This window comes from Macrosteles quadrilineatus, unplaced genomic scaffold, assembly GCF_028750875.1.
Source record: "Macrosteles quadrilineatus isolate MER2022 unplaced genomic scaffold, UCM_ALF_1.0 Scaffold_15__1_contigs__length_3749704, whole genome shotgun sequence".
NCBI lineage: Eukaryota > Metazoa > Arthropoda > Insecta > Hemiptera > Cicadellidae > Macrosteles > Macrosteles quadrilineatus.
In genome coordinates, this window is record NW_026542608.1 from 2,475,309 (window position 1) to 2,489,074 (window position 13,766).

Consider the following 13,766-nt stretch of genomic DNA (forward strand, 5'->3'; position numbering starts at 1 on the left):
CTTATGGTCTTTATCATAATATATTGACAGATTTTTTGAACAGAAAGGTTATCTACTCTATCGAGGAATTTTTATCTTTCAAACATGATTTTCTGTAAAATTCTAATTGTTACCAAATATTATTATTAACTATAATCCCCTTTTACTATTCAGTTCATTTAAGTATTCCATTTTTCACTCGTGCATTAAACCTAGGTAGTAGGTGGTATGTAGGGTATTGTTTCTAAAGTATGTAACAATGGTTTCATGAACTGTGATAAGTCTTTCATAATAATGTTATATTAAAAATTTATTGTTATTTAGTTTTAAGCTGTATCTCACTGCCAATTTTAGCCTTAATTATTTTATTATAGGGACTTACCCAACTTGTTCGCTTAACCATAAACAGTATTATTACCATAATTATCAATACATCTGTAATACTTTTGTACAAAAACCCAGTATTATTACTTTTATTAGTATAGCATGTTCATCTATTTACACTTGACTCTGTACATTGTACTTTGAATTGTATATTATCTCCATTGACCTGGCCTATTGTATGACATGTATACTTAATGGTAATAAAACTATTTGAATTTGAATAATATTAAAAGACATCATTATATTGAGTTTTAGCCTCCTGATCACATTTAAATACTAAATAATGGTGTAAATACCTGCATCTATGTGATCAATGTGTGCACACATTGATCACATAGATGCAGGTATTTACACCATTATTTAGTATTAAAAGACAGTTGTTTTAACTAAATATTTTACATACGTTGGTTTTATTAGTTATTAATGTTTGTTTTTGGTAAACAGTTCAGTTTGACATTGACCTTAATAAAAAAACTTAAATTCAATACAACTATTGATTTTATCATTTACTTTACTTCCAATCAAAATTATAACCACTTACAATTGTTTATATGCATTTACCGTCCTGTAAGTAAACAATATAAGTGTAAATGTGTGTTTTAAGTGTTATTATATGTATTTTTATCAACATACCTCAGAAAATCGACTGGAATTCGAGATCCCAGAATTGAGTACCCTACACAGCACCTACACAAAAACTAACAAGTTTGACGATGGCACCGTAAACACCCTATTAGGCAACCTCTTTTTTAGTAGCCTTGGGTGCTATTCACCCCACCCTGAACCGGACCTGGCTTGTGAAAGACCAAAGATTAGTTTTCCAAATAGATGATCAAATCAAACATTAAACTTAGATATTTCAGTTTTATGATCACAAAGTATCCTAGATATAAAATAAAATACCTTTGCTTTGCTATAAAAGGCAAAAAAAATAGATTAAATCTTTAGGCAATTCAAGCATAAAGATGTGCGCGCAAGGCAGAATTAAAAAACGTGTCAACAAGTTTTAACTACTTTAATCAAACAGTTAAAATAAAATATATTACGGGCTTCAAGAACATGTATATAACAAAAACAAATAGTTACACCTATTCACAAAAAGTCTCAGCACTAGTATAAAAATTATCACATTGCAATCTTAATAATAATGCACCAAGTATCATTATATATACATTTAAATAACTTTGTGAATTATGTATTATGCTATTAAAGTTTTGTTCCTCCAACATATTTCCTCAAAGCTTACCACTTGATGATGTTGAAGTACTTTACAGAATTTTGTTTTGACTATTATTACCAGTTAATTTTTTAGTGAAAAAATTTTATGTACCAATGGAAACAGAAGCATATTTTTTCATCCGTTGGAGAAATACTTGTTCTCTAAATTACATAGCTTGTTTTAAGAGGTAGCAAAAAACCAGCACTGTAGCTTTGAAACTCTATTTTGTATGTTAAACAATGCATTTACAACAAATAATACTTAAATAATCATTCTACGTTAAATCATGATTTTTTAAGTGAATCCTTGGCATCTGCCGCTTTAGGTGTTCCCTTGACAGCCTCCCTGGATACCAGTGATGATGGTGGAATGACTTCCTCTGGTGTTGGAGGGAGGGGGATGTCAAACTTTTTATCCTTTGTTTCTTTTCCCGTAGAAAGAATAAAATCTTCAACAACAGTTAGTTTTTGAATACTTTCATTTGCTTGTTTGGTATCCTTTTGATTTGAATTTTCAACTTTTTTCCCAACATTTTTGCTGGCTGTAGGATCGGAAACCTCATTGCCTCCATTTTTTGGCTCTCCATTCTTATTTTCTTCCTTCTTTTCAATCTTCTCTTCTTTCTTTATCAACTCAATTACGTCATCAATTTGCTTCTGGTTCAGTTTAATATTTTCTCTCCCTATAACCTCCACAACCTGGAAATAATAAAACAAAATTCCAATTACACAAGTTTGGTTAAAGCAATTAAAGAAAGTAAGTAACCATCTTGGTCAGGTTATTCACTGGCTTTTAGTCCTTAACCAGTGATAAGTGGCTGAGTGACTCTAGGGTGTTACCAATTATCAGCTAACCATAAATAATATTCTAACAAATTTTATGGCCTTTAATTACAAATCATTTAATCAACTATCTTAGCTTTCAATATTATGGTCAGTCCTCTTTATTCTTTAGAATGTTTATTTAGCTTCATCCATTAAAAACAATTGGTTTACAAACCTACTTATTAAATACACTATGAATATCTTTGTAGCTGGAACTGTTAATTTTTCAACAGGGGTTTTTTTTGCTAGCACTCAACAAACCTTAAATGATGGATACAATCTGCTTTTCAGTTTTTACATACTTTGTTAATTAAGATGGCAATTCCTTTTAACTGTTACCATTAAGTAACTGATTGCAGTGAAAAGAGTTCATCCGCTATTATATTATTTTCATACATTTCTGAGATTTTTGAGAAAAATTTAGTTTAACTATTTTTTTTATCAACCTTGTTCAAAGTGTATAAAAACATAATCTTATGATTAACTTATATTGACGTTTGGCATTACATTTCAGCACACTTGAGAATAAAACTTCAAAGCCGTTTGGAAAGTTTTGTTTTACTCTGAGCTTTTTTTATTGTTTAATGCTATGAGAAAAAAAGTGTCTTTGGGAAAATGAGTTGATGTTTTCACTCTAACTGCAAGACCTGACCAAACCCAACACAGACACATTGCTGTACTAAAAGATATTTAAGACAAAACACATGCTGTGTTCAGACTCGGCATTCAACAAAATCACATCTATGCTGGTACATGCAACTCCTGGGGCTCACTGTGGTCCAAATATTCCTCGGGTATTGAGCTTTCAAAGCATCACTTTCTCTTAGACTGAGCAAGTCGTATGTAGGGTTCTCTGGGCACTTTGCAGGTCCTGTTACGTCAGTGTCACTGAGCGTCTGTATTTTTTTCAAATTGGGTTAATATTTGTATCAAACTTAATTCTTAATTAGATTAATATGCATTTTTAAACCATTAAAACATATAAATGTGTGAAAACTATTACGATTAGGGATGTGTCCATTTTCGATACCCGACACGTCTGCGAAGATCCACCATGGATAATTTCATGCTACTGCCGCAATATGATGAGGATAACATATCTGTGTCCGTGGGAGATGATGATAATGTCTACACGGCTGCAGGATATAATTAGAATTTTTCTGCGATCACAGAAGACAAATTTGTAATGGTAAAAATATTAAGATATAAAGAAATCAATGCGATTTCAAATGCGCAAAAACAGCTGATAGTCGAGCAGCTGTGGCGGGGTCATTAATTCTCCGCGCGGCCACTCGCTGCACTCGTGTCGTGACTCCAATAAATCACGGAGTAAGACAGGGTACAGTAAGTTGAATGCCTGTGCTAGCAGTTGGCACATCTCTCCCTAGTGAAGTTGGAGCGTAAGGCAAAACAGCCTGATGTTAGGCCAGGGCGAAATAGTCCCTGGAATCGAACACAGGGTAGAATAACCCGTGATAACCAAGTATATTCTAATGCTAGGCATTAGGCCAGGGCGAAACAGCCCTTGGCCTCGTGAACGTAGCAAAACGTTAGCCCAGGGCGAAATATTCCATGGAAGACGAATATCTAATTTAGTTTCACTTAAAGCATCGTTGCTTTAATTATAAGGCTAAACACTGTTTTAACCAATAAGTTAAAGGTTTTTAGTTTTGTTTTCCCACCTGCAAGGAAATAACGGTTCCATAGTTTTATCATAGATAAAACATACTCCCTTCGTAGATTTCCCATCCTTATGGAACAGCTGAAGCCAATTTTATCGTTAGTTCTTTCCAGTGCACTGTAGGGGTCGTGTTTTGTTTACAATCTGTTTCTTCTTATTTCAGTCATTTAAAACCCCGTTAAACCAAATAAAACGATATACTCATAATCAATAACTCATCCTCTAGTTATATAACCAAACAGTAAAGCACAAATCATTAAATTAATTTAAATCATAGAAACAAAATGTCGTCGACACTAGCCACTAGTGTCACCGTACATGAACTAGACACGAAAAAAGAGCTTCAAAATTAAAAATAGGGTGGGAAGTCAACTTGTGTTGGTTGGTTTATGGTTTTATTTATTCCAGTAGAGTCTCGGTTATCCGACCTCCCATGGTCACAGCGCCAGCCCGAACATCAACCGCGATCACGGAACAATGGTCAACATGTCCAACGCTAACGGCGGGATCATCAACATCTAAAATAGGCTTTACCTTCGTTCTCAAAGTCAATGGAATGTTGTGTTTCTTCAGCTCTTTCGTGAGCGTGTGTTGAATGGAATGGGAATATTCCACACATACATACTTTTTCTTTTCCTTTTGTAGATGATTATCTCCAGGCCTTTTGTTTTTCTTTTTAGTTATCAATCATGTTACTTTAACATGATAAAATAATTAGTAATAATAAATTAAATAATAATAAAAATAATAAAAAATAATAAAATAATTAACAAATTGAATGTTTCAAGTCGTGTAGTTGAGAAAGGTAAAAGTCAGGTGTTCAAAAGACTGGATGTTCATTCAAAACCAGATACAACTGTACTGTAAAAAACCAGATACATTTTTTTCAACCAGATACATCCATTTCCTAGAGCCGACAAACAAATGTCATCCTTTGCACAACACTTGGTTGAAAAAATCACGACATGAACGATCTGAACAATGGCTTAGAAATACTCCACACAAGTAAGAGGGCAATAAACTGGACACCCTAGAAGAGTACGAAATTTACAAAGCTTATACCGAAAATAATTTGGATGATATAATTTCAAACGACAAACTACAGTACAAGTCACACTTCATATTCAATAGCATTTTAAATCAGAAAAGGAACCCGTAGCCAGGAGTACAAAGTTCAACTGATAACGCCACCACACCAGGCACGACATAGGACCAGTCGACGTTTTACTCGGAACGGGAACATGTCAACCGTTGCAGTTAGTACGACAGGCCTGGATCGTTTTTGTAAATTGTTTAAATGCATTTGAATTGATCGTGTGTGTTATGTGTTTTAACTTCAACGACGCTACTTCAGTCGAGATTTTGTAGTCTGACGATGGCATTGTAATGCCGAAATGGCCGTAACGTGTTGAACAATTTAGCTGCATTAAAATAAAACTACTGAACAACACCAACATTTGAGCTGCATTGACGAAGGTAAAGCCTATTTTAGTTATTACACAGCTCAGGGGCTAAAACATGGTTTTAACGCCAACATCTCCCACGATCATGGAACCATAGTCAACATGTCCGACGTTCGCAGTGCGATCGTCAACATATCCCACGATCACAGAACCATCGTTGTAGGGGATTAAAAACAATTCGTTATATCAAGGAATTTGTTTTATCGAGGTTCGTTATATCAAGGTTAGACTGTACAAAACTATCTGTATCCATATACAAGACTATCTGTATCCATGTACAATACTATCTGTGTCCATATACAAGGTCTATGTATAGATATGGATAGTCATATATATGGACAAAAATAGTCTTATAGATGGATACAGAGTCTTGTGTTCAGGGTGAATAAAAAGTAATAGCCCCCCCCCCCCCTTGGGCTATGACAGTCTTGTATATGGACACAGATAGTCTTCTATGTGGACACAGATTGTCTTGTATATGGACACAGATAGTCTTGTATATGGACACAGATTGTCTTGTATATAGAGGTGTGCAGATATCCGAAAAATCGGGTCGGATTCGGTTCGGTTCGGATATCCGTATCCAACCGGGCCCAAATTCGATATCCGACACTATCCGTTATATATCCGACTTTTTCGGATAGACAATATATTTTGACGTTTTGGACAGAAAACTAAATCTCCATAGCCACCATTAGTTTCCAAGGACAAAATTACAGCAATACGTTTCCAACGACCTAACAGCAAACAGCTATGATGCAATACTGATAACTAGTTTAGTCGTTATCGGCTGTTTTGCTTTACGATTAGATTCGTCTGGAACGAACAGGCATAAAGCAGAACAGAACTACCATGGTCAAATGAAAGTCAACTCGTGCTTGTCTCGCTCCTGATACTAGGGGCGCTGCGTAATAGTTTTTTTTACAGTACTGTTTCAAAGTAGAAAAATCTAGCCTACTACTGTGATGTTACGTAAACAATAGATTTAATGTTTCCCAAAAAAAGTTAGAATAGAACCAATAGAAAGGCAACACAATAGAAGGGTGGGAGGGGTTGGGCAATGACCTCAAAAGGAGCGCGGGTAGTGAGTCAAGTAGGACCGGAGGGGGAAAGGGTGGGTAAGACCTTGAAGCTATATATAGACTTGCACTACTTCCCTAAACCTAAAGGACTGGCCGGCGAGTGGTATTCCAATCACAGGACAAGATACGTTGTTTTTTGGGTATTCATTGCCCGGTTTGACTTTGGATTGTCTTACTGTGTAGAAACTTTGAATAATAAAAAATAAAGTTAGAACTAACCACGATTATTTAGCATTGATTGTGTACATATTAAATGATTAAACTATAGGGACCATGGATATATACAAACTTTTGTCGTGATTTTAATTTCAACAGCAAAATACAATATTGCACAATCGTGATATTTTAGGTCATTGACCTTTATTATGCATCCGGTATTGCGGTTTCAGAAGAGAAGCACGTTGATAAATTATAAATTGATATTCCAGTAGTTAAAAAGAGTTATTTTATAAACCTATAAAACAAAATCATAAAATCTTACATAAAGATAACAATAACGGAAATTGTAAAAAGGGTAGCCTATAAAGATAACAACGTCGTTATTCTTTCTCTTTGTTCAATTCAATTCAATTCAATTATTTAAGATGGGGACACCACTATGTGCATATTTTAACCCAAATATGAGTGAAGGATGAGTGTAGGATGAGTGGCGCGATCTTGTATTCTTGTTAGTGACTAAGGCCGACATGTTCCTTAGACACAGCTGTTAATTAATAGCCCATACAGCTAATGGCAACTAAGGGACCTACAGTTTATAGTGGAATCCGAAACACATTTTTTCCTTGTAATTTATGAATTGGTCTAATTATCAGGATAGTACTGCGGATAGTCGTAGTACTCACTAGTGCGGACGTTAATCCACACCAGGGAGCATCGCATCCACAGTGCATCCCTATAAATATCCACAATTTGTGACCTCCTAGTAGCTGGATTACAGGACGACGCCACCCGTCCCAGTCTTCTATTTCTTGGGTTTCCCTTCATCACACATTCAACAAGTTGCCATGGTTACTAATCACCCATGTCGTTATCAGCTTTTGTGACATAGTGCACAGCAGGGGGGTAAAACTTGTTATTTAATTACCAATGAATGTACTACTTTATTGGTATTTGGTACTGTATTAATAATCGGTCAAAATGGCCGATTTTTGTCACATTTTACACCAAATTTATTGAAATTTCAAGGTGAATATTAATAAAACAATTATTACCAAATATTTGTATTCATTTAAAAGATTGATTTGTGGTATTGGGTTCCCCACTGAGTGCAGCCGAGGGGCACTAATGAGGGTCGGACCTTCTTGGGGGTGAACAATAGACGGCTTATCAGACCCTCCCCTCCCCCGTGGTCTGGAGAAAGCTTGTAAACAAACTATTGCACAAGCGTGACTTGACATTGGGCTGCTTCAACTATAATTTTGTCAAATGAACTGTGATGTTTCAAAATCAAAAACAATAATTTGGGACCATACTACTTAACAATAATGGACTGCAATTAAATACAATCCATTTTTAACAAACTAAGATTATACGATTCAAATACAATTATAAAAATTATCTTGGTATTTTACTTGGGGTAGTGAAGTTATGTAGGCTAGTGTAATTCTCGGTTCATCAAGGTTCTACTGAATTATGTTTGGCAGTGAATAAGTGTAGAATGCAATTTATAAATTCAGGGATACACACCTTTTACACAGTTATAAAGTCTAATTTAATTGCCCAACATCAAATCGTGAGCTAGAGCCCATCTTAGTGCATTCGTGATGTTTTCTAAACTTGGCAAACCCGCAAAATGCCACTTAAGGCCAATAATCCGTTCCAAAAACGTAAGGAAATACAATGTGAAAATAAACTTGAGATCGAACTCCTTGGCTTGTGAGAACCAGGAAACAAGATAAAACATAACCTCAAGTAAACAAGCCCAAACGTTTGACATCAGTCCTGCTGAGCTAAGGTGTTGTGTGAAGATTTCGGCTGCTAGTGTACTTAATTCAAGCAACCAACTTTTGAAAATAAATGTTGTGAATTGTGATTTTCAAGAGAGAGAAAACTGTGGACTTGGCTAATTTGAAATTCTATAGTTCAAAATCGTCATTTAAGTTTATTTACACAGCTTTACATTGTTTTATAGGTTAAAAATACATATGCAGCTTATTATTAACCGCGCCGAACTATCCGAATCCGCAAATATCCGAATACGAACCTCCCAATATCCGATCCGATCCGAACCGAGCCTCAACTATCCAATCCGAAATGAAATTTCACTATCCGCACACCTCTACGTATATGGACACAGATAGTCTTTGACATTGCCTACTCATATGAGTTATTTACGTCGACATATATTGTCACATTACCTAGCCATATGGGCTACTTAAAAAAAAAAACGTCCTTGGGGAAAAAAGAAAAAAAAACGTATCCGGACCCGAACATCCGGATCCGATTTTTTCAAGATCCGGAACCGGTACCGACATATTCTTGGATCCGCCCATCACTAATATTTTATGCAATTGTGTTTAATCTGCAACGTTATTAATTCACTCGTGGATGATCGGGAGTCTACTGTAGTTCCTATATCTTTAACGATCACAATATTATTGAAGATTCCCTTCCCGAAAAAATTCCAAAATTAAACCATCTAAGAAAATGGTAATTACAACTTTCTGAATCCTTTAAACATTCCTAGTTTGAAGCTTAAAATCATGTTTAGTTATAGCCTACTGTTGAATTGAGTACAAACTAAATATGTTTGAAGGTTATATTCCTTGCCTGGCGCTATTCTGATACCACCCGAAAAGTTGTGGGTGGTAAAAAATTACCCAATTCTCGGGTTCGAGTAACATAATATGTTTAATATTAGATCTCTTCCTGCGACCCTCCCATCTAGCTCTCATGAGCGGGTTACGACCTATAGTTTGAGAATTGCTAATTTATTAAATTAAGTTGTTAAAATAAAGCCAAAATTCTTTCTTAACCAATATTAGCTACAAATTGGTTCATTTGGTGTTTACTCCTTCAGAAATTTCGAGTCTTTTTTATCGGTATGTTCAAATAAAATTTAATAAAAATTAAATTAATAAAAATTATTTATTTACACAGGCAAAGTATACGTTAGTTATTGTTTGTGTTAACAATACTGAATTCTCTTTATTTTTTTTATATTTAGTTTACAGTTAAACGTTATTTATTTTCCTTCCTTTTTTTGGTAAAAACATTTTATAGATGGTAATTTGTAGATATTTGTAACACAGAGTTTTATTTATTTTTTTTTTAACTGTCTAATAAAGAGAGTTGCAGTTTCATGTCCTTTTTATATGCTTGTAGACATACCTGTAACCCACTATTAACAAATATACAGTTACTAAGATTTATTATTAGGTCTTAGTCATTAGAAAAATGAGAGATAATAGTATTTTGTAAACAACACACCTTGAGCAGATCATCAACTTTGATAACTCCATCCTTATCAATGTCAATTTTAGCCAAAACTTCAATGATGGTCTGTTTACGAGAACTATCAGAGACATTCTGTAACTCCTGTAGTGCCTGAATTAGTTCATCCACCTGCAGCAACTCGTCACTGAAACAAAATACAGATAATCAACAAATGTCATTGAATGTCAATACTATCTTTAAAAGCTGATGCAAGAAGTGTATTTATACAGGGTTTCCACAGAATGTTTAAGGCCATTTTTCCTTACCAATCTGAGGGATTTTTCCTGACTTTTAAAAAAAAACCAAAGAAAAATTCTATATATTTTTATTTCACTCGCCCTTTTATAAAAATAATTGAACAAAGTGCTACGATGATAAAAATGTAAAACAACTGCACTATAGCAATGAAAAAAAAGGAACTTAAATTAACTAAATTGATAATAGTAAATTAGCTAGTTAGCTAGTGGTAGTCAGTCGGTGGATCAGTCGGTAGCGTCGCGGACTTTGGGTCCAAGGCAGCGATGTCGTGAGTTCGGATCACTGCCGAAAACATTTTATCAGTACAGATCACCTTTGTACTGTACCGGCTCACTCCTTGCTTTGTTGTAAACGATCTACGCACGGGCGGTTAGTCTATGTGGACAGGCAAATGCAAGGTTAAAAGAGGCCGCCAACCTCTTTCATAAAAAAAGAAAAAACAATAAATAAAACTGATCATCTTTTGAAGCCTATCATCATCATCTTGCACGATCGTGGCAAAATCATGAACATCTCCCGCAGTCGTGTGAACATCATCATCGTCTAGCGTGATCGTGGCAAAATCCTGAACATATCCTGCGGTTGTGTGGACATTATCATAGTCTTCCAGAAATGTAGCGAAATTCCGGTCATTTCCCGCAGTCGTTTGGACATTATTATCGTTTTTCACAATTGCAGTAACATGTTGATCATCTACTGCGGTCGTTTGTACATCATCATCGTCTCTCTCGTTAACAGCAAAATTCTAATCATTTCCCGCCGTTGTGTGGATATCATCATTGTCTTTTGCTGTTACATCATAGTTCTAAATATCCATGCGGTAACAGAAACATCATCACCGTCTTCCACGATCACAGCAAAATCATTTACATATCCCGCAAACGTATGGTCATCATCATCGTCTCCCGGGGTCAAGGAAACGTCATCGTCGTCATGCACGATTGCGGTAAAGATAAATTGAAAGTTACCGGTAAAAATACAAAATCTACACATAATTACCGGTTTCTTCATGATTCAAAAAACCAATCATAGTCTCCAAGATTTTCCGGTCGGTGGTCACCCTGTTTTAGTAAAATGAGTTCATACCTCTGTTATGGAACCCATGGACTCACTTTCTGAATTTCAAATTTTGAGGCTGTGTGGGCAAAAGATTTTGAGATCTGTTACTAATTATTAATAGTTACATTTTTGAGTAGGCCTGGTGGCTTTTGTGTACGCTGATCAGCTAATCAATTGGTTCTTGATTATTTTACGTCTTTTTATGAGAAAAGTCAATAGTTTTAAAATTTTGGAAATAATTTTCAAGATTTATAAGCTAATTTGTCTGGTACAGTGCGTAGAATTCATATACATTTTTGTAGGGATCAGGGTTGTCAGCAGAATCTACAAACAAAATTCACACATTTTTCCCGGCTAAAAAGTACGAAAGTCCTGGCGACTAATATGGGCTACTTATAAGAAAAGAATATAATGCTAGATTAATTATATGCTCTTTTGGAATTTTTTTGAATTCAGGGACAAATTTTGGAAAATCGTTACCAGCTTATAAGGGGTTTTTTTCAAAAAATTTTAATTTGTGAGGCTAGACAAACTCCCTTCTCCTCCTGATATTATAAGAATGCACTGAATTTATTACTTGCTCAGATTTATTTTTTTTGCGATAAGATTTGTTTCATAAATATATTGCCCATAAACTGTAAAAATTTGTAATTTCTTAAAATGTTCTTTTGCCGAATCAACTCTTTAAGCTTAAGGGTAAACATCCTTGAAAAAGTTGTGTTTCTGGCCCGATAGATAGCTAGCAGCACCTCTGTGGCAAATTTGTACCACTTATAATTTCCGTATTTATTATCAGATTTTTGTTTTGTAAAAGGTTTTGTAAATTATATGAATAAGACATTCACGCAATTTTGCTAATGTTTTTTAAAATTTATTTACAAAAATAAAGAATTTTTTATTGCTGTAATAATTTTTTTTTTTATTGCAGGTAGTCATTTTGTAAAGATAAATTTTAAAGAATTTTGCCGTTTTCAGATATTAATTCGGCCAAATGTTCGTATCGGAATAGTTTTTTAAAGAAATTATCATTATTTCTCTCGTGCTCCCCTACCTCCCCCCCCCCCCCCCCCCGCGAAGCGCAGCTCCAGTGCCCAGCCGCTCTGCCCGGCCCTGCAACGCGACTGTAGCTTCGTAATCTCACACACACCTCGCATTCATACTCTGACCGGACACACTTACTAGACTGGACTACTGATTTCGACAGATACTAGTTTATGATTTAAAAACAAGTATTTTCTGTAAGTCGGAAAGAGACATATATTTAAATAATACCCCCGCCGCAGCAAACCTGCACACTTAGCAAATTTCCATTTGCCTGATTTACACTAAAATGTCTCCTTAAAAATATCACATTTATTCCCTATTTAAATAGAATTAGTACTTAGGTTTGCTGCAACAGGGAGGGTAAAAAAGTGTCTTTTTAATGTAAAATGGTAATAGGTACTGTAGTTTAGTAAGAAATTAATGTATTTTCCAAATTTGATCAAAATATGTTCATAAACAAGCAAACTACAACAGTTGACTAATTCTCCATAAGAATAACATGGGAATTTTAAAATTACAATTTTTTTGAATTTTGTCCGTAACCATTAGGCGCATAATAATGCTTCAATATACTAAATTATTTTTTTTTTAAGCTCTACAAAATGGTTTAGAAAGAAATTGTGAAATTTTGTGTTTTTAGGGTCAAAAATTGGAAAAACCTATTTTTACCCCATAAAACCCCCCCCCATACACCGATTCCCATAGTCCGATCATGCTGGTTCGCGAACTCATTTAAGTTTATCACGCTTTACACCTTTAAACCAAATTTCATCAAAATCGGACAAAAATTACTCAAGTTATCGCGTTTACGGACACATATATATATATAAATACTAGCTGTGTACCCGTTCTACGCACGGGGATCTTATAATATTCAGTTGAAACCTTCTTATATAAAGAACAGCAGTTGGTTTGCATATTTTAAGATATGCTGGCCAAACTATTATACATAGCTTCATTTTATGTTGTTTTTTGTTGTTCCGGATCGGTATGACAATCAATAAAAGGTTAAATTACCTCTGTGTCTGCCGGTCGATCCTATAACGGTAGGCTTACTTTTATTTTTACTATCTGATCTCGTTTGCATGGCTCAATCACGTCCTGGTTGAAGTTCGTTCGCTACGCTCACTCACCTGTATGTTGGAGCTCGTTCGCTGCGCTCACTTTCCTTCAGGTTAGCTCGTTCGCTACGCTCACTTGCCTTCAGGTTAGCTCGTTCGCTACGCTCACTCGCCTCCAGGTTGCAAATTAGCTGTTGTCATAAATGTAAAAGAAATAATAGTGCTAGTGCTGCACCCTGTTGGTAATCCTTGTAACTTTAATGCTATTGAACATCAC

General features: G+C 35.1%; 1 protein-coding gene across 2 annotated transcripts in view; it reads right to left on the reverse strand.

Annotated features, from left to right (window-relative positions):
* Window positions 1–1,364: 1,364 nt before the first annotated feature.
* The window catches only part of LOC129005055 (mitochondrial proton/calcium exchanger protein-like), an 87,983-nt gene continuing 75,581 nt past the window's right edge, over window positions 1,365–13,766 (reverse strand). Inside the window, exons 9-11 of one of the 2 annotated variants that reach the window (XM_054433832.1) lie at window positions 10,062–10,212; window positions 3,180–3,302; window positions 1,365–2,280 (exon numbers count right to left, since the gene is read on the reverse strand). In XM_054433832.1, the coding sequence (XP_054289807.1) occupies window positions 1,867–2,280; window positions 3,180–3,302; window positions 10,062–10,212 (688 nt within the window). In that variant the 3' untranslated portion in view covers window positions 1,365–1,866. The remainder of the gene's footprint in view (window positions 2,281–3,179; window positions 3,303–10,061; window positions 10,213–13,766) is intronic. The other variant, XM_054433833.1, reaches the window with a different exon arrangement.